Genomic DNA, 26,860 nt, shown 5'->3' with positions numbered 1-26,860 from the left:
ACCTGTAGGTATTTCACTGAATTAATGGCTGTTTCAAAACCTAGTAAGCTGCCTTGCTGTCTGCCACCTACATAAGCAGCTGCCTAGTAATGAGGGATCCGAACTACAACGGAACCTCATAAATGACTGATATGGAACGCTCTATGTAGGCAGCAACTGCTGCTCAATGGAGTTTGGCATTTGCATGTTGCTAAGCTAATGGTGCAATACTCAAGTTAAAAAATGAAGTAAAACAGTCAATTTTTAATTAGATAACTATTTTTTATCATTATTTTTAGAATGTAATGAAATGCACTATAATTTATAGTAACAGTTTCTCTCAACTCCACATCACCTTGGATGGATTTATGCTGTTTCAGACAGCTGGAGTTTCCCATTTGCAAACATTTTTTAGTCATACTGTGTTCAAGACAACTCACAGCTCAGAATTGACTTAAAATAACCAGTGGAACATCACTTAAGTTGCTGGTATCTTGGAAACGATGCTTCTCAATGAAGTTGAGGGTTGATCGATCTGCTCTGAATTAGTGCAAGCAAAGTTCCAGTAGTTATTATCAAGTAGGAGGCGGGAGATTTGAGTAATGCAGGGACGACATTTTTGTAGGCCAAAACCCAGAGACAAGTTAACATTTTTGCACGTCCGTTTCCATAATCCTGAAGTCAATGGGTTTTTGGTTAATTGCCTGAAATGAAATTAAGATGTTTTCATGTTCAAATGCATCAGTAATATACCCACTTGTGATTTTTTTAAAGCTTTTACTTGTCTTGAAAAAGGCGGTTGCTAACAAGTGGCTAAATTGGACTACAGAGGTTGTCGTCATCACACCAAACAGGTAAACTCATTTTCCCACTAGTCCACTTCCATAGCCTTGTTGTGTTTGTAATCGAGCACTTGCGAACTATTATAACAAACTTTCATAGAAAATTGTTGGAAATTTGTCGGAAGCTTAATGTTGGTGACTGTGGTGTAGTTTGTTTATAGCCTAACTCAACATTTATGAATTTTGAAGCCAAGAAATACAATCGCTAGAAGTAAAAATCTAGTGTTCATTTGTGAGGATTAACATAATGAAAAAAAAAAAAAAGTGCAAGAATCATAAGCATTATTTCTACAATAATCCAAAAGCCAATGGAAAAATACTAATGGGATTTTGTTGAGGGAACCAGGATGATGCAAACTTTCAGGTTGGACTACAAAAATACATCATCACTCCAGCACTCTATTCAAAGTTCAGAGTCTGGAACGCAGCATTATTCACAGTGCATTCTGGGAAAGGATGCATTACAATTTGGCCAATAGAAGTTATCTTAGAAGGCAGGATAATAATGCAACCTACCTTTTGAAACAGACTTCGTGTTGGTGTGCACCTATGAGGCCTTAAAATGCTTCCTACGTAGACAGCTCACTAAGGTTTTTGAAACAGAGCCATAATCTCGGTTTTAGATCTAAACAGGTTAAACATTGGAGCAGACAAGATCATTGGTGCCAGACACATTGAGTTTAACGTTTTTCTTTGTTTTCTTTTTGGTCGGCTTTGCACTGGGCTTCAGGTACTTTTCCTTGTTGTGAATGACCTGGATGTACTGGTCTGTGCTGCTGTTTTGTTGGTCACTACTAGACGCCAGAGATGCCGAATCTGACTCGGTCAGCGACGGCTCAACTTTATGCTTGGTCTTGGGCTTGACGTATTGTTCACCGTATCTGTGAGCCGACTCTGGGCCTCGGACGTTTGTTTGAGAGCAAGGGTGCAAGCCATCATTCACCCAGTCATCTTCATGATCATCCTCTTCTTCGTCGCCATATAAACCCTGCTCCATAGACAACTGACTGTTTATCGCGTCACCAATGTAGAAGCGTGCGGTCTGATGGAGGTCTGTCAGTGATCGTGGACGGTTCGATCCCCTCCTCGTGCTGCTCTTTGGGTCTTCCTCTTCCACCTCCTCTTCCTCGCTGAGGTGTGGCTGGTAGCTGCGGTGAGGGGTACGAGGAATGTAACACTTTACATTACGTGGATACAGCTCTACAATCTCTGTCGGTTCGTCTGCTAGGCGGTAATGTCTCGGTACGCGCGTAGTGGAGCGCACAATCTTCTTGCGAGCTTCATGTTCGTTGACGATGACGTAGCGTGTTGTGTGTGCCCGGCGGCCCATGTAGCTCTGAGCCGTCATTATGCCGGGCTCGTTGTGCATGGGCCGGAGGGTTTTCCGAAACAGCGGATCGGAGTGGATGTTCTCGGCGTACCGTGAACACGGGTTGTAGGCCATGTTGTGGTAGGACTTGGAGCGGCAGGAACCGCTGGAGCTGCCCAAGTATCCAGAATGCCTGGATATCAGAAAATGCAACATGTGACATGAATATGTATGTTTGTACATAATTCACCCTACCTTCCATAAACTTGAGAAACAAAGACATTTACCGTTATGGTGCAGCTTGTAACTAATGTTAAAGGAAAAGTTCACCCAAAACTCTTTCCAAGACGTATTGTTTTCTTTCTTTTGTGAAACAAAAAGCTGAAACTGGATGGTGATTTATACTGTCAAGGACTAAAAGCACCATAAAACATTCCGCCTACATTCTTCCTTAGAGCTTGCTTTGTGTTTCACAGAAAAAGAGAAAATAATATAAAGTCAGAATGTTGTGAGGGTGAGTAAATGACGACAACATTTTCAGTTTTGGGTGAATTGCTCCTTTAATTAAAATAGTATGAGGTGCACTGCATTATGAAATGAAAGGTGAAGCCTAATGAAGTTTTACTCTCAAAGTGCAAGCACTGAAGTTCCCTATCCCTGATCTGATCTGATCGAATACCGTAAGTGTCTTAAAGTGAAAAAAAAAAAAGAAAAGAAAAAAGATATATATATATAACCTTTCATTGAAGTAAAAGAATTGAAATTGGGGGGGTAAATCACATTATGAAATAAATGTTTTTCTCCAAAACACGCTGGCCATAATTGTTGGCACCCCTAGAATTTTTTTATGAGAAAAATATCTCTGAAGTATATTCCCATTAATATTTACATTTTTAAGTAACCAGGGTGACTAGGAACTTGAAATTGTCCAGCTATGACTTCTTGTTTCACAGGAGTTTAAATATGAGGAAACACAAAGGCCAAATTCCCTTGCTCATCCATCACAATGAGTAAAACCAAACAATATAGTTCTGATGTGCAGCAAAAGATTGTTGAGCTTCACAAAATAGAAAGTGGCTGTAAGAAAATATATAAAGAATTGAAAATCCCCATTTTGACCATCAGGGCAATAATTAAGAAGTTATAATCAACTAAAGATGTTACGAATCTGCCAGGAAGAGGACGTGTGTCTATTGTCTTAATGGACGGTGAGGAGGATGGTTTGAGTGGCCAAAGACTCAAGGATCACAGATGGAGAATTGCAGAGATTAGTTGAGTCTTGGGGTCAGAAAGCCTAAAAAAAAAATTATCAAAGAACCCCTACATCCCCACATGTTGTTTGGGAGGGTTTCATGAAAAATCTGCCTCGCTCCTCCAAAAATAAACTCCAGCATATTCAGTGGTCAGACACGACTGGATCTTCAAAAGGGACCGGATTCTATGGTCAGATAAAACGAAAAAAAGGGCTTTTTGGCAGCAAACCCAGCAGATGTGTTTGGTGCAAACAGGGATGAAGAGTCCCCCACGCCTACGGTTAAATATACTGATGGATCTTATATGTTATGGGCCTATTTATTTGCTGGAGGTCCTGGACATCTTGTTCAGATACATGGTATTATGGATTCTAGCAAATACAAACAGATAAAAAATCAAAACCTGACGGCCTCTGCTAGAAATCTTATAATGGGCCGTGGTTGGATCTTCCATCAGGACAACGGTCCAAAACAAACATCAAAATCAACACAAAAATGGGTAACTGAGCACAAAATGAAGCTTCTGCCATGACCGTCCCAGTCCCCAAAACTGAACCATATAGAAAATGAGTGGGGTGAACTGAAGAGAAGAAGCACCAACATTAACTTGTGAATCTGAAGGATCTGGAGAGATTCTGTATGGAGGAATGGTCTCTGATCTCTTGTCAGGTGTTCTCCAACCTCATCAGGCATTATAGGAGAAGACTCAGATCTGTTATCTTGGCAAAAGGAGGTTGCAGAAAGTATTTAATAACAGGGTGCCAACAATTATGGCCAGCGTGTTTTGGAGAAAAACATTTATTTCATAATGTGATTTACCCCCCACTTTCAGTTCTTTTACTTCAATGAAAGGTGAGATTTTTGTGAATTTTTTGAATGAAAGATCAAAAGGATAAACAATGCAGATTTATTTTTTACAGCCATTTTTTATCATATTTATCAGGGGTGCCATCAATTTTGACCATGACTGTATATATATGAATTAGTTGAGTGCTCGCAGAAGAATTGTCTTTAACTATAGCATAATGTTGATTACCACAGTCAATTATTTTGACGTCCTTAAGTTTAAAAAAAAAATAACGTGAAACAGGTTAAACAGCACTTTTACAGTAATGCACATACACAATTAGCAAGCCAGTGCTCTGAAGGGTTTAAAAGCAGAAATATAAAGTTTGTATTTTGTTAAAGCACTTAACATTAATTATTCAGACAGAGTTTACTGCAGTTTATAGTTTGGTCAGTAAAGCTGTCTAAAAATCATCCTTTTTGAGCTGGGACTAATTTTTTAAGTGGGTGAACGTCTGGCTATGAATTACAGACATCATTCCTGTTATCGAGTGGGCTTAATGCATTTCAAGCGAAAGTTACATGCTATGACATTCCAAAAGTTTGGATAAATTACTTACACACACACTCTCACAACATCAGTAAGTGGTTCTGTAATACAAGTCTTACTTATATAGTGGTAGGAGAGGCCATTTGTAACTTGTGTATGTACGAACGTACGAAGCTTCTGGTATCATCCGGTTAGTTATTTTAGCTAAAAAACCTGTGTTGTGCTGCTTGATTTATTATCGTAATCACAAACACATTGGTTTGTAGAGCAAATAGTTTCACCATTTACTGCACTATGTCATTGTTCTAGTTATTTACCTGTAGTGACTAATGAATCAGAAGTCTTGCACATTCATGGAAAATAGCTTACTTCCTTGTTGCAAAATAAGCTGAATAGTGGCTGTGCTTTTGAAACAGTGTGTATTTTACTCTACACTTCTTACTGTAATCCAGTGTTATTTTAGTATTATGTATTTGCCATTATAGTATTTATTATTTGTTTGAATTAGTGTTCATTCGTATATTTTCAGTTTTCTTATTAACCTTGTGCTTTTATAATTCTTTATTAGTTTTTAATATTTCTATCTAACTTCAGTTTTAGTAATTTAGTAGTGCTTCAACTTACAAAAACGAACGAAAACGACAAATGTTGCCTCGGCAAGTAAATTAAATAAAATCGGTTTATTTCGGCTATATTTCAATCAACGAAAATGATTTGTAATAGTTTTAGTTGCTGAAATTATTACAGATCAAAATAATCTGAAATGATTTTCTGCAGTAATCTACATTACGCCACACACGCCGTTGATAGAGCTTAGTTTGTATAAGAAACAGAATAGGTAGAAACAGAATTAACTTGTTTATTCATAATCAGACTTCATGAATATTCCAAACCTGATGGGTATGTACTCCACTCGTCGTACTTGTCTTTGAGGAACTGAGGGGCTGCTGTACATTCTGAAAGCATTACACGGGCAGAAATGGAGGGCAGTGAAGCTTCATGAACAGCAGATGTATGGAACCTAAGCAGCAGTGAATTGAAATATAAAGCTCTTATACACAGAGCAGCACAGACCTGCTGGCAACATGCTCTGCTTTGTGTTTCTGCCGCACTGGGACAGAGGGACTCCGCGTCGCTCCGGCAGCTCTGGGGATGTCAGGCCGTGAAGCCGACTGGGATATTGTCCGGATGCTGTTGCAATGGCGGATGGGAGATTGGAAGTTGGTGACGCTACCGTTGCGCCGTGGAGGGGAGGTGGAGCGGGCGGACGACTCCATACTAGTGATGTCGCTCTCTTGTTCCGGCTTTTTATCGCCTCCCTCAGGTGCCTGCAGACGTGCTGTAAATCACACATTTACACACCCAAATGTCCAGCCAACTGGTGACAGGCTGATATTGCCTTATGACGTTATATATTGTGAGTACATTACTTTGGCCGTTACTGCTCAGCGGCCTGAAATGTGCCCGAAACGTTCCCTTGTATTCGTAATGAAGATAGTTCATAGACAAAGTACCTGCGGCTAACTGAAATACTTTCTTCTTGTCGTCTGTGCGCTCCTGCAAGAGGAAATTCAATTAGAGTTATAAAATAAACTGCTGAAGAAATGAGATTATATGAAATCCAAAGACCGTATCCTGTTTCGCTCGGGTTCCTTATTGTAAATCCCGGATCTGTTAAATGAACTGAAATACATCATAATGATATTCCAATTTGGAGTGACTCACGGTTTGAAGCTGGAGTCTCAGCTGGCTGTTGGTGACTTTGAGTGATCTAGCGATGGATTGTAGGTAGTAGATCAGCATACTGAAAGGGACAATGACAAACAGCACAAGGTTGAGTGCATTGAAGGCATTTGTCCTGCTTGCCTGGTCGAATTATGCTGGCTTGACTAAACCAATATGCTGTTATTGTACAAACAGGGGTAAAGGGCTTTTTCAGACTCTCTGTAAATGTTAAAGCTTTCAATCTACATCCTCTAAGCTAAGCACAGTCGTGAGGCTATGTTCTTCCTAATTGAATCAACCTGTTTGTTTATCCTACAGCAGACTATTAAAAATTCCCCCCAAAAAATGTTTATCAAAAAAAAGTTTTTTTTGATAATAAGAAATGTTTCTTGAGCAGCAAATCAGCATATTAGAATGATTTCTGAAGGATCATGTGACACTGAAGACTAATACTATTTCACAATATTACTGTTTTACTGTTTTTTTGATCAAATAAATGCAGCCTTGGTGAACAAAAGAGACATAAAAACAATCTTATTGACCCCAAACTGTAGTGTATCTCATTAGCAACCACATATAGCAATGCACCAGTAACCACCCAGAACATTTTTTTTTTTTGTCAAGACAACATCCAACGTTTGTCTTGATGAGCTTTAATTTTCTAGCTATTTTCTCTATGGTAATTAAGGTTAGTGTAGTGTACTTACAAGAGTAGAAGCAAAGCGGGCAGCACCACCACAGGACTGGTGACGTAACTCATCACTTTATTGAACCACAGCGGGAAGTCGTTGGCAATGGTTTCGGAGATGATGTCGTAAATCTTCTCCTGGCCACTACAGAGCGGAAGAGGAGATTGAAGAAATGCAGAAAGACATCAACTATGTATTTTCATGTAAATTATTTAAAAACAAAAGCATTTTGTACAGAGCTCAGGAATACTTGATTCTGATTGGTCAATCATTCTGCAATCTAAATATTTTTTTATTTTATATTGACACTAAGCTGTTTAAACCAAAAAAGTATTCTACACACTGTATCTTGTATCACTTTACAGTCTCTTTCTTGTAACATACCACTTCAACTTAACTCAATATTCCAAGTCATGTATTCAATTATTTTGAATGTGCATGTGTAGTAATTGAGATAATGTACAGTTCACTAGGCATCACTGCAAAATAAACCATTTCGGGGTGATACAAGACTGATCCCCCTGGATTTATTTTGCATTAATGATCAGCTGACTATACTAACACTTACTTACAGAAAGCATTGTGTTATTAATTGCAGAGGATATGATTTCAAGCGTTTGGTTTTTTATATATGAAATTTGCAATGTAGCGTAGCGTCTATGCAATTTCTTCACATTTCCATTAGCGTCAACACACAAAATGCCCAAAAAAGTTTTCAAAATTTCCAAAAATTTGTATCATCCCAAAATTATACCATTGGCTGAGTCAATATCGCTGTTTTAGCAATGTTTTGATACTGTAACGGAGTTGACACTTTTTGAGGGTCGCTTACCACAGATCGCTTACTTATAGGGATCCATGATTTCAACAGAATACATCACCTTAAATGAGATTAGATTTAAACGCCGCCACATTTGGACAGTTTTATTTACCTGAAGGGTCCACAGTACTGAGATGGCCGGTACCTCACAATGGCAAAAATGGTCGGTAACATACACAGGAAAAGCATGAAGAGAAGCATCGCCAGATAGAAGTTATTTGATCTGGGGAGTAAATAAATTTAAATTAAAAACAATCCCAGTAAAATACTATGAATTAACTCAGATACACAACCAAACTACTATGATTTGACCGTTTCATATTATCTGATGCTAAGTTTTACACTCCACAGCTGCAGTGGGATGATCCCTTATTATCGTATAAAACACAGCAGTATCGGTGAAGATGAAATATGTGTAGACCACTTGGTAATGTTTCGCCTCACATCTGCGACTGACTGATAAAGCTTCAATGAAGATGCAATTACATAAATCTGAAAGAGAGACGCTTTGACCAACACAGTCGCTTGTCACACTGAAGTATCCACTGTTATCTCTGTACTCACCACGCTGGAAAATGAGAGGGATTTGGATTCAGTGAAGCAGAGAACAAGTGTACCATTCAGAGAGTCCCTGATCCGTACACTGAATGCTCAGTGATTTTAAATTAATCTCACAGCTTGTAAAACACTGAAAATTGTTTCACATTACAGCTCTAGTCAGGGGAATTTACACTTCAGCCATTTAGATCTTCAAAAATGTTGGTTTTACCAGCAAAGGAAACATGTAGAAAAAGTTTGAAGAGGTTTTTAAGCCAAGAAAAATGTAAATCACATTTCTTTGTTGAAATTTAATAAAATCATATCAGCATATGACAAAAGCCTGTCAAACTTGGTTTAGGTTAAGGGTCATTTTTACTATCCATATGTACTGCAATAATATTCCATGGACAAGTAAATTATTATTTATAAAAAAGGTAAAATTACAGATTGTTGAACATCTTTTAGTTAATTACACTGTTTAACACAACTATAGGGCTGTTATACCAATTAAATTAAAGCTGCAGTCCGTAGTTTTTCCTCTTTGTCGCCATCTCTGTTCGAAATCTGCAATTGCAGTTATTCGCGGAATTATCAACTTTACGTGGGTTGTGCCTCGGCACGGCACAGCGCGGATGAATCCAATGTTTTGAGGAGAATGTGCGGCTGTCAATCACCGTGCCGGTGTGGATACTGGCATTCGCAATCACAGATTATACTTATTGAAAGTATGACCAACATAAGAATTTTCACCGGAAAATGTCGTCTGATCAAGTAACATCCACTTTTGTTCTGACCAACTAAGCAAAAAAAAGCATTTCAGTAAATCACGCTGATTAAATCTAACGATCGCTTATCATATCATGTCAAAACGTGCAAATTATACTTTGTTCTCAAATTGTTAATGTTAACAACATCAGCATTGCGTGACTACATTTAATGCCCTTCTGATATTTATCCTTGTTTAAGCATGGGCCCAGTTGCAGTCTCTTTTTTCTGTAGCCACTCCGAAGTCCGAAGTCTTTTGCGATTTACAACTGGTGAATCTCCAGTTGTCACTGGTTATTGTCGTTTGAACCTTTCTGGATCCGCCATCAAATTGCTAAGTTTAATTATATCAAGTGCTGTGAGAAAAGGCAATAAATCTCCACCTCCAACATCCTCACACGCAACATATCCTACTAGCCTAGAAACCTTCTTTATGTGTACAGATGTGACGTAATGCGGAAATCCACCAGCACCACTGGAATTAAAAACATTATTACAAGCTTACCGTTTTGAATCGAGCTAAGGCAAGCAGATAGTTTTGAACACTGGCTGGTTATGTACTTGCTCAAATTTATTTTGGATAATTTTTAAATAATCAGCAAAATCCCTCTTACAATTGATCAAAATCCACTTACACTGCAATTACAATTGCCTAAATAATGTTATGAGATTAATGTTCTAAATATAACATTTTGAAAATAAAAATATGAGATGTTGGGAAAAATGAAATTATATACTGGACTGTTTGGCGTACGTGTACGTCTCTAATTGTTTATACCCCTCTCCAGCTCCACGTCCTCCACCAGAGCCCCCACCCTCCTCTGATAGACTCTTTACGGCGCGAGGACATGCCTTCTGAGAGGGGGAGCTACTGTAACATGCACATTCTGTTTAGTTCCTGTTTGCCTGTTTAGTTTGACCTAGATTCCTATGCTCCTGCTTGTTATTGGTTGTTATAGTTACTGATTTGATTACTGATTCCCTTCACCTGGGTGCAATCTAGTTTCCTTTATTTGCTCTGTGTATTTAAGCCCTCAGTTTGAGTTAGGCCACATTTACACATAGCCGGGTATTTAGAGAAACGAATATTTCTCCTCCTTCGTTTTCAAAAATAACATCGTGCACACAACATCGTTTTCAAAAAAGTTGTCGTTTACATCAACCCGCATAATACGCCGTCGAGCAACATCATAACTATGCCAAATCTATGGGCAGCAGTGTATGGAGAAGGACAACGCCATGCAAGCCAATCAGAATCCTCAAAATCGACAACAACGAATAGCACGAGCGACTTCCAGTTCCTTTCAAAACAACAGACATGGCGCGAGGTTCGTTTGTGTGGACAGACAGCGAAGCAAATGCAAACAGGCCAAAAACGTTTGCACAAAAGTAAAAATGATTACCACCTTAACAGCATCCATGATCAAATAGTAGCCAAACAAACTCTAAACATAGGGCGCTCACATGATGTAAGCATTTTCTGTCGCATAATGTGACGTTTGAGAACCTAAAACCCCGTTTCTCCCAGTTGACACGGCAACACATAACCGGCGTTTTCAAAAATCTCCACTTTGGCCGGAGTTTTTAGAAATAATCGTTTTCTGGGATAAAAACGGCGTTTTCGTGTAAATGACAGGCCAAAACGCAGGGAAATATCTGCGTTTTCCCATCGTGTAAACGGGGCCTTAGTTTCCTGTCCGGTATTGTTTGGTTAAAGTGGTTGGTTTTTGCTCCCTGACTCATTCTCCTGTGGATTACTGTATTTGGACTTTTGCATTAAAGACTATTCTTTGAATTCTTCATCTTCATGCTCTTTGTACAGCCACACGATGTGACCGTAATAATTACAAACTAATTTTTACAAATAATTACAAAACCTGGAGAATTGTTTCCTTTTCTTTTCATTTGATTATCTGTATGTGAATAAGTGAATGTTTATGTCAAAGTTTGTATTGCCATATTATGTCAAAAAAAAACCTGGAGAATTAGGAAAATTCAAGAAATATTTAGCATTTAAATTAATATAATAACAAATTAATATTTTACGTCAAGGAAATAACAACCCCTGAACAATCTGACAGCTCTAAATTGTTTTTGAGTTCAGTCTCAAAAAATGCATGTTAGAGTAATCACAAACAAACGGAAATCATGAAAGTCATGGAAATGCATTGATCAAACTATCATTTCAGTTTAACTTCAAATTAACTGAAATTAATTGCATCCTGCTCAACTGGCCCTTGGATTTATGACACCAGTGTTTTAAATGGTTTTGTTATGTTGTAAGCAAATCATGGCAGATTCTCCTAAGTCAGCTACACTTGTATCATATCAGAGGTAAATGAATGTACAACCTTTAATGACCTCATTCTGCCTCACTGACCTGGACGCCTTAAAGACCTGCTGATGGGGGACGTTACAGGTCAGCACAGCCCAGCTCCGCAGGTACATCAAGCCAATGAGCTTCAGGACATTAAAGGCGGGCAGACAGGGTGAAAAGAATGCTCCCATCCTACAGCGAGAGAGAAACACGGGAAAGATTTATTTCCTCTTTTAAGGGAGTTCTGCTTGTGCACCTAGAGCTTCAGAAAAGTCATTATTGTTGGATTACAAAGCTGAAGGGAAATGGAGCATTGAGGTAAGGAGCACCACAGCAACAGGACAGTTTATTGCAGATATAGATAGACAAGCTTATATATAACAACAGACCCAGAGAGATTAGAACTGTGTGTATCAGAGATAAACAGCAGTCATCGTAATGTAAAAATAATAATTGTGAAAAAATCTTTTTTAGATTGATAATCATATCAAAGAAAATGTACTGATAAATGTGACCCTGGATCACAAAACCAGTCACGAGTCGCACGGGTATATTTGTGGCAATAGCCAACAGTACATTGTATGGGTCAAAATGATTGAATTTTCTTTTATGCCAAAAATCATTAGGATATTAAGTAAAGATCATGTTCCATGAAGATATTTTGTAAATATATAAAACATTTATTTTTGTGAGTAAATGCAGCACAATCGCGAACATAAATGGACAACTTTAAAGGCGATTTTCTCAATGTTTTGATTTTTTTGCACCCTCAGATTCCAGATGTTCAAATAGTTGTATCTCAGCCAAATATTACATTAATGGAAAGCTTATTTATTCAGCTTTCAGATGATGTATAAAAAAAAAAAATCGACCTGTGTGACTGGTTTTGTGGTCCAGGTTCACAAATGGATAAATCGTCACTTACCATATCATTCCCTGGTTGTATATCAGATGAAGAACATTTTCAGCTATTTTAAATTCACCATATTCTGGCTGAAAAAGGAATTTAATTTAATTGGAAAGGGAATATAATTAATTAATACATGTTATAGAACAGGGTTTCCCAAACCAGGGTTTGATGTGTGAGTTGTTGAAAAGCTAAAAAAAAACCATAAAAAATCAAAGTAAATAAAAAAGAAGAAATTAAACACTTACTAAAATAGATGTCAAGTTTGATTTGTTTACCTGCATGTCATGTGACCATTTACGAATATCAGAGAACCGTGAACTTGCAAATGTGTTGTTAAATTATATCAAATATTACTTCAAGTAAATATTTTAGGTCAAAGGGGTTGAAAAAAAATTTGGATTAGAGTTTAGGAATCCCTGTTATAGAAAATTCAGAATCCAAAACATAAATGACAAGTGATAAGTTCACTTAAGTAACATAATGCTTTAGTCTTAACACATGAAATAGTACACTTTATTTTCTGCAGTTTGTGAGGGTCAAATCAGCAGAAATCTGCTATTCTGTCATTTTAACACCAAAAATTTACAAAAATGCTTAAAAGTGATGGGGTTTTCAATTTTAACATACTTTATCCCATCTTAACAGGCCAATCGATTGGTCACAACTCTGCTTGAGAAACCTCTCAAGGTGTGTTTTTGAACAGAAGTGACAGACTTACAAACTTGCTCTCCAAGTCCCAACAGCAGCAGTCACTCAAGTATCGAACCACCAGTCCACGGATAAAATCAATGAGCAGGATACTTGCCACCGTGAAGATCATATCAATGATGGAGAGCTTTAACATCTCCTGTAAATAAGATAAATAAAATAAACAGCCTGCATTTACCTTCCTTGTGCAGGGTGCAATTTTACCCCTCCACAGACCATCAGTATCTCCAAGCAGGACGCTAAATCAGGTCTTTGGATTTAAGCCAAGAGAAAGACCAACCTGACAGCAATTTCATTAAATAAAAGCCGGGCTGGATATTTCAACCCACAAATACAATCTATATTCTTCTCCTCCAGAAGGAAACTTATTTATAGTTTGTCACAATAATGCCTCTGTATAATGTATCAGTATAGATCTAACAAACAATATCGAGCATGTCTGGGTATGTCTCTATACACAGTGTATTTGGCCACTTAAGACACACTTAAAAAGTGTATACATGTCTTTGCATTATATAATAAAATATATAATCAGTTATTTCTAGAATAGAAATAGCTTCTTAAAATAGAAATAGCAATAGCAAATTTGTTGCAAAAATACATTTCAGTCAAAACGCTTCACAAAATTAGGGTTTAAAAATATGAAATGTCTCGGTTGCATACAGTATGTAACCCTCGTTCCCTGAAGGAGGGAACGGAGACGTTAATTCAGACGTGATCTGACGAATTAGGATCTTAGGATCACCTTCGAGTGTAAACTAAATGGGCCAATGCACATTGGCGTGCGAGATTTACGCGGGTATAAATACGGAAGCGGATGAATAGCATATTCAGGTATTAGCTGAGGATGAGCCTATGGAGGGTCCAGCCAGGAGTGAATACCAGCTAAGTCCCTGATAATCTGGAACAGAGAGCAATGATTTCCAAGTGAAGGAGTACCTGGCCGACATATGTTTCCCAGCAGGGGTCTAGCTGTGATCTGGTGTTGTACCCATAGAGGACGGTCTGGTTTTGCAGGGACTGCATTCTTATTGGCTCTCGGGAGGATGTGGTGCTCTTGATAGTGGTCACACTGTTGTTGAGGTCCAGAAGAGTCATGTTCAGCATGCTGTTCCGTCGCTCCACGATATCCGGGACAATGGTGGACAGGTTCTCCTCAGTAGGCTGGGAAATGGTCGCTAGGTACGATGTTGAGTCAGACAGGTTTACTGTGGGAGTAATCTGGAATGATTCAAAACGTGTACGATTTACATACATTTTTTATTTTACATTTAATTTTTCTAACTAAAGAAAGGTAAATATCTGAATAATATTTTCATTGCACAGAAAAAAAAAATGCTTTGATGTTGAATGTTTATTATATACAGAAGTGGGCAAAAGTGATGGTCATGGAGATATTTGTTTTTAATATTGCATGTACGATTAAACCATCAAAATATGAGGAAAACATTATACACACACATATATATAGTTTAATATGTTAAATATGAAGGAAGAACAAAAAACACTACACTTGGTTAAGGTATTTATCTGACAAAATTATTTGGCAAAAAAGGCAAACTACATCTACAGGGTTTATTTTAAAAGCTCATATCAAAAAGCACTGACTACATAATCATTTATTAATATTTTGTTAGTTCTCTCTTGTTTTTGCAAGAGATTATTTATTATATTAATATATAATTATTATTATATTGTACAGCACAACTGTAAAATTACAATACTAATATTAATAGCTGTCTTAATTTCTTCATTTTCAAACGTTAAACCATTGAGCTTTTATTTTGACAGAAACTCGCTTCTCAAAAGTTTACAAGTTTGGGAAGATGATTGGCGCATGTTGCATTCCCAAATGCACGTTATAAGCAACCCAAACTCAGAGCAGATGCATAAATGAGTTCATGTTCAACCAAGATGCTCTAAGACTGAAACCACTGGATCATGAGTTGCTTGTGTGTAAAACAACAGAGTGCCGCGCTTCACTCTGAAACACACAGCGCATATATTTATTTAATTAAATCGTTTTGCAATTTGATAATCGCACTAAGCCATATCGCGGTTTCGGGTTTATTTCGATCAATCGTGCTGCCTCAGAGATAAGGTTGAGGATTAAATAAGAATATAATTGTGACTCACAGCAGAGCTCATACTGTTGACTTTATCCAGCAGGGCAATAATCAAACTGTAGAGGTTTCCAAGGTACAACACCAGAACTCTAAACAAAAAAGGCACATTTCTCTTTTAATAAACAAAACACAAAACCAGAGCAATAACAGTGTTCAAACGGTGATGTTCTTACCTGGCAAGCTGGAAGCGGAGACTTGTTCTGGGGTGGTACATCTCCAACTGGGCCACTAGTTCAAAGGCTGAAGGAGCAATCATTGTAATGAGGGACACCACCACACTCACCTGATGAAGAAACCCAATTCACATCATTCATCTTCCTCAAATACACATCACATAAACACTAATACTAGATCAAATATCTGAAGCAAGAAGCAAGATGAATTAAATAAGAAGATGAAAAATTAGATTTAGATAATAATAATAATATGAATAAATAAAGTAAGCACATAAATAAACAAATAAATATAATATGAAGGATAAAATAAGACAAACAAGTAGATATTTTCATTTAATTATTTATTGAATTAATTATTAATGTAATTATTTCATTTAGGTTGTTAGATTAGTTGGTCCTCCAAAAATTGTACAATAATTAAGTAATTAATAATAATAAAATGAATTAAATAAATTATGAAAACAATAACAATATGTAGAAGAAAAGTCAAAGTAGAATAATTAAATAACAATTAATAAACAATAATAACAATAATAAAAAAATGTGGTGAATAATTGAATAATTAAATAATAATAATAATAATAATGAGATGAAGAAAATAATCATTAAATAATATAAAGAAGAAAAGTCGAATAAGTAGACAAATTAAATAAGAATTAATTAAATAATAACAGTAATAATAAATGTGGTGAATAATTAAATAATAATAATAATAATGAGATGAAGAAAAAAATTAATAATTAAAGAAGAAGAAAAATAAAAGTAGTCCTTTTTTGCATTATGTCTATTTGTGTACTGCAGTACATTTGTATAAAACGTAACGTACTTCGTTCTTCTCCCAGAGTGTTAGCTCAGGTTTCTCTTGCTCTAGTTTCTGAGAACGATCCACCACAAAGTAGATGATGTAGATGCTGCCGGCCAATGACAGCAGCACGAGAATGTTTGCCAGAATCCGCAAACTGATCAGTACGGCTCTGTTGAGATAGAAGCTGAACTTAATGAGAAAACAATACAGTCAGATACACCTTTAAACAACTGTCTTTTTTATATAATGAACCTTTAGTTACAAAGAAAAATAAATAAGGAATAATGTAGACCTTTAGCAGGGGTGATCAATATCCTGTAATCTTTCTGAAAGGGATTTATTTTATGATGATGAACGAATGACTATACATTAACACACTTACACAGTTCCAATCTAATAAATGGAAATTAACTATTGATTACTTACAATTATTTTATGTAGAAAGAAAGAGGACAAAGAGTAATGCGAGAAACCTGAAACTAGCACAACTACGTAGGTAATTGAGTGACAGGAAAATGGTCAATTATACAATTTAGGGCTATTATAGAAATATATTTGCATCATGCTGTTATTGACCAATCAGAAACAAATATTATTAGGGTATCGTTTGAATTTGAACTATTCCGATTCAGCTTTTCGATTCTGATTTTTATCGATTCCTAATTTCGATTCCAATAAGGTAAAAAACAACAACCTTATATCATTCACATTTATTCTAAGTCTTATTGTAAAACATTTCATTGTAGCTGAATACCATGAACAAATATTAACAGGCTAAATAACACTTACATAAGACAACTAGCCTAACTAATAGAAAATTCAAGCATTATCAAAGACAAGTAAACACAATAAAGAACAAATAAAAAATTGTCAATCGCTCAAATACATACAACTGGGCAAAGATACAATTGAAATAAACAGTGTTTTAAGATTTTCAGGTATTCAGGTACAGAAACTGTAATCAAATGTAAAATAAAGCTGAATTTTATGAATAAAATATACATTACAAATATAGTTACAGAGGTTATTCAGTTAAGAACAGTGCCTGAATTTTCTATTTGTCTTTTGTTGTTCAATTAATGTTATTATAGAGACGGCAGATGGTATATTAGGTTGCTGTCACTTTAAGAGCTGCACAGACCCAATATACTGTTACACATGTGAACAGCGTGTCTTCTTGCGCCTTGAATGGTTTAAAAACACATTAAATCACCTTTTCTGCGCTTTGGATGTGTGTGCGTCACAAAAAACAGTGTGCGGGTCTTGCGCATAATATATTAAAATGCACAAAGGGATAGATTAGAGGAAAATACATTTTTATTTTATAACATATCCGATTCCAGAATTGGAATGAGAAGCACAGAAAAAAAGTGCGTGGCTTTTGCGCTTTGATGGTTCAAAATCGAAATGCACTCACAGGAACCGATAAGCGTAATCGAAATGCGCGTTTCTTATCGAATCACCGGTTCTTGGACATTTGGAACCATTTCTTAAATGGAACCGCGATCTCGATACCCATCCATAAATATTATAGAGAGTTGAGTAATAAGAAAAACCACATTGTATTATAAGCTGATTTACTTTATGACTAATGTGTAATCAATGTGCAATTTCTATTTCCAGGGACCAATAAACCCCCCAAAATACTTCAATAAAAGTTCTTCTGACACCATGTTTCTGATTTACGAGGTTATAAACATGGTAAAAGCGACAATACAACATGCTTAAGAGAATTTCAAGCTTCATAACAGGGTTTGTTTCCCCTAAATCAGCATTGGCTGAACAATGCAAGCACAGCATCAATAAACAATCCCTTTCTGACTTGACGCACTTCATTTCCCAGTTTGCCTGACAAGTTTTATCACAGACAAAAGCAAGTGAGTAATAGGCAAGTACTTCAGAAATGTTCTGTCATCATATTCAAAACTCTACAGAGATATATAAGAAAGTCCTCTATACAAATATCTCATGAAACCTGTCAAAAACGCGTCTGGGTTATATTTCACATTATTTAAATTTGTAGAGTATGCATTCTTTAAAAATTATCATTAAAATAATAATAACCCCATATTACAGTATTTTTAATTACACAATACTGTATTAAATTAATGATAATTGCAAAACACTGTCTGGGCACATTGTAGTAATGAGAATAAATTGAGCAAATGTGCCTAATTGTTCTGAAAATAATGTCATAATGCAAAAATAAATAAATAAAATAATGACTTCAAAATTAGGCTTCATTTTCTACATGCAAAATATACCTTTTTTTATTCTTTTTTTTCATTTTGTTTCTGGGGTGAAATGTGTCCTGGTCTCGTTAGACTCAACCAAGTTTAGCTATGATAATCTAGAGATACTGTGCAAATGTTAGCATAACCCTGTGTGCATGGGTGTCGCATTCCAGCAATATAATAATCGGCTTAAATGTGTGAGCAGGTCTAATTGCAATTTAGGTGCAGTCATCCGCCTGCAGTAAAAGGCTGTTTGTATAAAATATGGCGGGGTGTTCTCCGTTTCGCATGTTCTGCTGCGATTGCATTGGAACAGGGAGGAGATGTATAAATCAAAGCTGTCTGAGCCAGCATTACAAGAGCTGTGACAACAGCCCCAGATAGAGAGGAACAGCACATCGCTGTAAGTCACTTACTGATACCATCATTCCCACCCTCAAAAGCCCATTTTGTTAAACATGCACTTCTGAGAAACTTTGGAGAAAACACGTAGTCAGCACTTAGGGTTTTGTTGAGGTGATAATGGAAACACAGATAAAAGGGGAAAACTTGCAAGCTTGTTTCTTTCTTCTTCTCTTGCTCTTCTACAATGGCCTCCTAAAAAAAAAAATCCAAAAGTTACCATCCAAAAGATAATCCAAAACCCAAGAAACATTAATCATAATTTATGCCAAATAGGTACTGTAGTTACTGTTACTTCAATAAATTGTGGTAATTTGGTACCGTTATAAAAAAAAAGAAGGAAAATTATAATGATTTTTAAACCAGTCAACCAATATGATAACAATATCTAGAAAACAGGACAGCCGATGGTCAACATAATATCTACAGTATATTATACAGTTCAATGATCTAATTAAATTAAATTAAATTAACATTTTACTTTAATTAAATTAATATTTGCTCTTAAATTTGACAGAAATATGTAAAAGCAAAAACGTTTTCTATGATGGGTAGACTTGGATACATGGAAGAGCTAAAAACTGGCACAGTTACTGGCCAATGGACAAAATGGCCAAATCTTTACCCGCCTAATATATTGCTGTCATTAATGGGAGCTATGATTATCATAAATTTGAGTGAAATCACAACTTAAAAACATGCAACATTTGTAATCAAACTGAACAATATTCCAAAGAAATGTCTTGAATTTAGCATGATACTGATGAGACTCAAATAACATGTTTTCCTTGGGAAATCAGCACTAATAATGAAACATAAACCTCCCTTAACTGAATTAAAACTGGATGATCATTGAGAATTGAATCAAGGACAGATTGTTTATTTCGGTCTGTTGGATGTAGGAAACGCTCACTCTGATGCTATTGACGATGGCTGCCCCTTTACTCTCGGCCGCCTCTGGGTTCCCAATCAGGTAGTCCCACGCACAGAAGACACGCCAGCAGAAAGTGAAATTCTCGTCGGAGGTGCCGGCTAAACTCGTGCGCGAGTTTTTAGCCATTCTGATAGAAAACAGCATATGAAGTTGCATTATGGAACTAGTAAGCAGCGACTTTTCCAAGGAACACAAATAGAACTTTTCCTAAAGAATTTCCATGCAGGTATTGTGCATGCCAGAGTTTATAGTGACCATGACTGCATACAAATAAACCACATGGCCTTAAATTACTTAAAAACATCAATGTAATCCAGGTAAACCAGCTTCAACAGAAATTCCACATCTTGATTAGGTAAAAGTCATGGCTTCGATTCTCAGGGAATGCATGAACTGAAAACACATACAGCTGGAATGTGCTGCAAGTCTCGTTTGGGCCAAATGCATTAATGTGAATGTAAGTTAATCAGTGATTTCAAGCAAAGCATCTTTGTAGTGGTGATTACTTTCTTAACAAAGTGAAGAAGCTGTAGGCAAAAACTGCCATCCCGACCATAAAATAGGCCAAGGGTAGTCTGTAGCCAGCGCTGCCGATTTTACGCACATTGCCGTAGTAGCCATAAAAAAGTACAGAGTATTGTAGATATCCCTGCAACACATAGAAAAAAAACACAAACTGGCAGATTGGAAAGCACAAATTTATGATTTGTGATTAAATCCCGAAGTCACGCTGATAATATGTACAACACATTGGTAAAGCAAAAAAAAAAAGAAAAAAAAAGAGATAATAATCTTGCCCCCAACGACCAGATGGTGTCCAGGTCTTGTGCAGAGGAAAGGTGATCCTTGGGAATGGTCTTGCTCCGGGTGGTCCCAAATGGAGCGCCGGCCAGGAGCTGATTGGACAGATTGGAGAGACAGAGGGAATGTTAGAGGACAACAGATCATACCTGAACGGAAATTGCTTTGTGTCTCTGCACTGGGAGTGAAATAAATCTAACCATATTTTCCATTTCCAGGTCTAAAAATGGCCTTGTGGAGTTTCAATAAAAGATGTTGTCTATAAATAATGTATGAACCCACAGCAGCATTTAAATATCTGTGCATGCTTTCTGAAATAATAATAAAGGAGAATAATGTCATGTATAATGCTTAAAGGCCAATTCACACTGCACCGACAGACGACGACCAACGCTACTAACCAAGACATTTGGTTGGGTTTCGTAGGATCAGTGTGTTAACCCATTGGTTGGCGTGGTCGGCACTTGTTTTTACAAACTGAACAATTGTTGTTTGTTGGGTTGTGAAATGTCTGAGAAGTGATGTACTGTAATCTCCTGAGTGTCTGCGTCTGTCGGTCGGTCTGCAAATTTAAAAAGCACAAAGTCCACTCCAAAGAGAGTTATTATCTATACGAGTAAGCACTGTTTCTGAACCCCCTGAAACACCTCTATTGTAGTTTTGAGTTTTCTTCCAGGAACGTACAGTACATCACAATATTCCTCATTTAAATAAGTCCTGCCCAAGACATCCGCAAAAAAAGGGGTGAGGCCTGGTTGAGTTGCGTTAGTAGTGTATCGAAACTCGTTGTTATGGTAAGGGGCGTGACATTTCTAAAACACACTCGAACATTATAACCTCCTTAACGTTTGTCTGTGCGCTGCAAATTTTACGGACAACAGCTTCCAGAAGAGAGTACAAAGCAGGCTGTACACACAAAAGCTTCTCCTGAAAGATGTAGCCATTCCCATTTTGTTGAGACAATCTGTTGTTTATGGATCACAACTTAAAAGTATGTCTTATTATTTGTAGTTGTGTTTTCTATTAACAGTTGTAATTATAAACTTTATGTAGTTGCTATGATTTAAACAAAGGGCAAAGCGTTGCCTCCGCTAGCCTGCTAACTAACATTACAGTATTGATGTAGTGTTTACTTTAGCTTTTGTAAGCTCTTTGTAAGCTCGTTTCCCGAACGCGCTAAGTGCTGCCAATCACAACACACTGGGCCAGCTAACCAATCACAGCACATTTCATATTTCGGAAGGAGGGGCTTCATTCGAAAACATCATGTTTAACCAAACTGGGAAAAGAGGAGCTGTAATAATTAAAAATATGTGAAAAATCATGCGTTTTTTGAACAGTCAAGCATGAAAACACATTCTAGTACACCCCAAAAACAAAATCAAGACTTCGTAAAAGGGCATAATAGGACCACTTTAAAAGATCCTTTGGTAATGAAGATTTCCATGACACTTTAATTTATAAATGTTTATATCTGAACATATAGCTTATTAATTACTTTTAAGAATTAATGCAGTGCATACAAACCTCGGGCAGCACGATAAAGGCTCCAGTCATAATAGTGAGAACTATATTGATCCCAAACAGCCATCGTAGGAATATGAAGTAAGAGGCCACTCCTGATCCAAAATGACCTTCAAAAACAACATACTGTTTAGTGTACATTTAATGCAGTTATTTCTACCTGATCTGACCCTTAAAATCCTTATAGCTGTAAGGGTTATATTGTTTCAGTCTAATTACATGTTCGACGTTAATCACATTACTTAATTTAGATAGTTTCATTGATAATCTATAGATAGTTTCCACATGGATGTACATTTTAAGTTACCTGACAAGGTTTTTTTTTTTTACAGTGAATATGCATAAGGCCTAATATATTTCCAATATTATAACTATTTTATCATTCATATAAGTTATGTGATCAAATAATATTGTTTTCCCTTACGCCTTGCAATATGAGGAAAACATATACATTTTTATATCTGCGGACAAATTAAATACATGCTGTTTGTCAGGATACTAACTTTCAATCTTTTTAATCCTCATCTCCCAGGGAATGAACAGAACAACAATGTTGTAGAGGACTCTTGAAATCTTTTTCAGCAACTGCAAACAAACATTTATGATCACATGAGAACAAATACAACAGTTAGATTAAATTATAACATAAGCAAATGTTAGATCAGGATAGTTTGTAGACTGATGAATCCACAAGTAAATAAAGATTCAATGCTGAAAGAGCTGTGAGACCCGAGTTCTCATGTATAAGGATAGTGAGATCATAATTTGTTAAATCAATGTACGGATATCTGATTTTCAATCTGCAATAAAAAGCCATCATCAGAATTAATAATTCACCATCAAATCTACTTGCTAAAAAGTCAATTAATTTTAATGGTGCTTGGGCAGCCTTGGCGAATGCCATTGGACATTTTAATTAAACCAGGCTATAACAACAGGCCATAAATTTGAGTGCAGCGTCTGTGAGCAGATGAGAAGCACCGCTGAACCAGAGGCATGCAGAACCTTAACCGGAATCTCACAAACACACAGCTGATGAAAAAAAAACTGAAAAAGAAAAAAATGAGAGAAGCTATAACATGAAAAAGACAAAAGCAGTTTAGACAGACAGATAGACATGAAGACTTACAGAAAGACAGACAGATAGCAAAAACCATGAATAATGCAGTAAGCAACATGCACTTGTTCAGATACTGTAAAAATTGTATACTGCCAATACAAAAGGCGAACAAAAAAATCCTAATGAACACAAATTCGGTAGATAAAAGGTCGCATAAAACGTACATCTGCCCCGGCTGCCTGGTAACCTCGTGTCCTGGTCAGTCTGCCCTCATACTTCAGAACAATCTCTCTGGCTTGCCTAAAACACACACAAACAAATACACTGAGCTTTAGCAATCTACACCATATCCTGCAATGGACTGACAGCTGTGGTTAGTGTGTTCTTGTTGTGTTAACCTGAACACAAACACACTCTTTTATTAATGTTTGCCTTTCATAGATGTTTTACCCATTAAAAGTGGCACTTCATTGGTTTCTTTATTAATAAAAATGAAAAACAAACCAAACCAAAAAAAAAAAAAAAAAAAGCCATAAATTCAATGGCAACATAATAGAAACATCAAACAAATACAGATTGAAAATTGATTTTGGGGGGTACTTTCTTCAGAAGGTGGGTGTATGCAATCATGGGCACTCACCCAAAGATGATGAGGACACTCGTAAAATGTAGCATGTATCTCTTCCATGAACCATCAGGTATAAACCTGCCAGTTATTGTAAGTAACTTCAAAGATAAATGTGCTAATAAAATTCTTGGTTGGATAATCAGAATTTTTTTGATATTAGGGTGGACGTAAACGTTCAGAACCTCTGAAATAAATAAATAATAAAAGTGTTATGTTGGTAACTGACATCTGGAAATTTGATGTCCTGTGCTGTATAACATGCACTACTCCAGTCCATCTATTATTTATACCAACATGGTAAACATTGTATTTAAACCATAAAAGTAGCTGTATTGCATTTTACAGTATTTTGGCATGGCTTTGCCAGATGCATAGACTTTACCAGAAGTAACCACAATGTGCTCTTGCTGTAACATTTGCGCATTCTTGACCCCCGCCCAGTGATCGGTACCCAGTAAAATGAGAAACTGCTGGTTAGGCTAATGAAACAATTACTCAGCCAATTTAGTTTGTTCTCCAGGCATCATGTTGTAAATATGGCGGCCGCTTTCAAGCAATGAAAGTTAATTGTTATTTACCTTACGGGTTTAATGCACAGATGCTTTCCTCGGCCATTATCATCAGTTTCAAACATTTTGGAATATCGTTTCTAAGTAGACTAATGGCTGTAATGGAGTCAAATAATAAACTTAAAAAGAAATAATGCTTATTTCTTTTCATTATTCCTCCTTATGTATCGAACATCACAGTCTTTCCTGCAGTCATGTCAACTGCTGTATAAACATTGGCCTCAGCTCAAAAATACCTTTACAGCACATTATACTGTATATCAAGAGCTTGAAACATTCTACCCCCACTTTTTGGCCTTATAAATGCTGAACTTATAAATATTTTATCCTTTATATCTTGTGCTATTTAAAATGTTCCACTAGAGAACAATACAACTTTAAGATCTGTAATCATTTTAATACATGATTAAATTCGGATGACATTTTCTTGACATATACTTGGCGGGGTCTTACTTAAGTACTTTTAGCTTGCGTCTTATTGGCCAGGGTTTGGTTTGGATGTTGGCGATGATTTCCTTCTGAAGCTGAATGTTCTGGAACATCTCCTCTGGATCATTACTCTCCACTCTCTCTCCATCCTTATCTTCATCATCAGATGGTCTGAAACACAACCAAAGATCAATAATCACTTTAATTAATCTTACAGTAACATGGTAACATTTGCAGCACATAATAAAACTGTTGCTTTATATGGTATGACAAAAGCACATTAAAAAATATTTAAGTGGATGTAGAAACAATACATACATATTATATACAACATATACATAATACTCACACACATACAGTTATTTTTCATGTTCTTACTATCTTATTTGTAATATTTCATATTATAATATGACATTATTATTAAAGTAAATTATTACTTTAAATAAAATAAAAAGTGAATGGTAAAATTAATTTTATTTGATAGTGCAAATTAGGTAAACACACACTTGGAGGATGAAGGTGAAATGGATTCATAACCCTCCAAATGTATATACATAGTATAACGTGTTTATGTTGTATGTAGTTATACCTATAAAAAGATAAGTCACTTAATTTTTATTTTCTCTAGTGTGCTTACTTAGTGCCCACATAAATCATACTGTATGTGAAGAAATGTGCACACAAAGCAACATGCGATGTGCATCATTTTAATTCCTTGTATTATAGAAATCAAGACTCAAAATTATGAAAACATTATGGTATACAAGAATTTATGCAGATTCATTTATATCAATTCTTAAAAATTTAAATGTATACAAATATAGTTTTTGTACCCACACGTTTAGAAACTTAGGAAATATTATGCTCTGATCCACTGCAAAGCATGAATATTCCTAATAAACACTGCATTCTTTAGTCTACAAGTGTCATGTGTATAATAAGCCAATGCAATTTACAGTCAGATTTGGTCAAAAAGCCAACTTACCCATTATCGTCCTGATATGAGGAATAAATCCTTCTGGAATTTTTTCTTATGCTCTTGTGCCGCTTGGAGGATATCAGGGGTCTGGTTATTGTTGCTGGTTCTGCCATTTCTCATTTCCCAGTGTTAAAACTTTCTGCAGTCTTCAGTGAGCATGTGTCCCATTTGTAGGAGTTCTCCCGTGCCGGTGTTGCTGATGGGACTCTGGGGGGGACAGGAACGAGGAGTGCTACCTGCCCGATTGGGTCCTGCAGAAGTGCTGCTTAAGCCCCTCCACCAGAGGAGTTTAAGCTCAGACAATCACTCCAATGACAGCAGTACTGGCTTCTTAAAGGGACAGCGCAAGAACTGCAACCTGGTGATGAATGCATTATGCTTCTGCGCAAAGTGATTTAAACAAGAGAATACATATAAACACTATTCTGAGACCTCTCTCTCTCTCTATATATAAAAATTTAAACAGCCAAATATTAAATTGATTTATTCTCGTTTGCTCACAACCATGTTGTTCTTTAATCTATGATGAAACACAAAAGCGGGTAATAAAGCTGAGCTCCAAATGGAACTAAAGCAAGCAGCATAAAATGACCATCACAGTAATTGTGTGCTATTCTGATGCCATTCAATAACATTTTGTATGTTTTAAAACTTAAATATTTTTATTCATTATTCACTCAAAACAAGCAGCATAAAATCGTCATTTTAGTAGTTCATACTGCTTGTGTGCAATATTCTGATGACATACTGTACAATTCCATTGTTCAGAGAACATTCAAAAGTACATTTCCATAATGTTTGTAAAATGATTAAATTTAATGTTCCCTTAACTTAAAAAAAAAAAAAAACAGGGAAATTATTATTATTATTATTATTTATTTTTTTTTTAACTTTACATTTGGAACATTCAGAAATAACAAAACCTTAGCAAAATGTTCTTGTTAGCTGGGTATTCACTCAGTCATAACATTCCCCCTCTGCAGTAGCTCTTAAATCTCAT

The 26,860-nt window shown here is 36.3% G+C and overlaps 1 protein-coding gene across 1 annotated transcript; it reads right to left on the bottom strand.

Moving 5' to 3' along the window:
• Window positions 1–378: 378 nt before the first annotated feature.
• On the bottom strand, window positions 379–26,190 carry tmc3 (transmembrane channel like 3). Its single transcript, XM_084404319.1, has 23 exons — window positions 25,867–26,190; window positions 24,906–25,052; window positions 23,480–23,555; window positions 22,699–22,780; window positions 22,199–22,305; window positions 20,668–20,766; window positions 20,377–20,519; window positions 19,850–19,997; window positions 19,067–19,131; window positions 16,322–16,469; window positions 15,493–15,602; window positions 15,330–15,408; window positions 14,133–14,414; window positions 13,204–13,332; window positions 12,501–12,568; window positions 11,639–11,767; window positions 8,066–8,176; window positions 7,152–7,277; window positions 6,445–6,523; window positions 6,234–6,276; window positions 5,794–6,058; window positions 5,613–5,666; window positions 379–2,323 (listed from the first exon to the last, which is right to left on the bottom strand). Exons 1-23 carry the CDS (start codon window positions 25,971–25,973, stop codon window positions 1,456–1,458), a joined length of 3,465 nt encoding a protein of 1,154 aa, XP_084260445.1. The 5' UTR covers window positions 25,974–26,190; the 3' UTR covers window positions 379–1,455.
• Between the last annotated feature and the right edge of the window lie 670 nt (window positions 26,191–26,860).

This window comes from Rutilus rutilus (genome assembly GCF_951802725.1).
Source record: "Rutilus rutilus genome assembly, chromosome: 3".
In the NCBI taxonomy this organism is placed as follows: domain Eukaryota; kingdom Metazoa; phylum Chordata; class Actinopteri; order Cypriniformes; family Leuciscidae; genus Rutilus; species Rutilus rutilus.
The sequence above is the reverse complement of the archived record's forward strand: the minus strand, read 5'-3'. Positions and strand labels throughout refer to the sequence as shown.

Coding starts and splice junctions, on each gene's coding strand:
- tmc3 (XM_084404319.1), bottom strand. CDS start 25,973: ATGGCAGAACCAGCAACAATAACCAGACCCCTGATATCCTCCAAGCGG. Junction 12,569..13,203: donor GGGACTTGGAGAGCAAGTTT/GTAAGTCTGTCA, acceptor TTCCTTTTTCAG/CCAGAATATGGTGAATTTAA. Junction 6,277..6,444: donor TGAGACTCCAGCTTCAAACC/GTGAGTCACTCC, acceptor TTCCTCTTGCAG/GAGCGCACAGACGACAAGAA.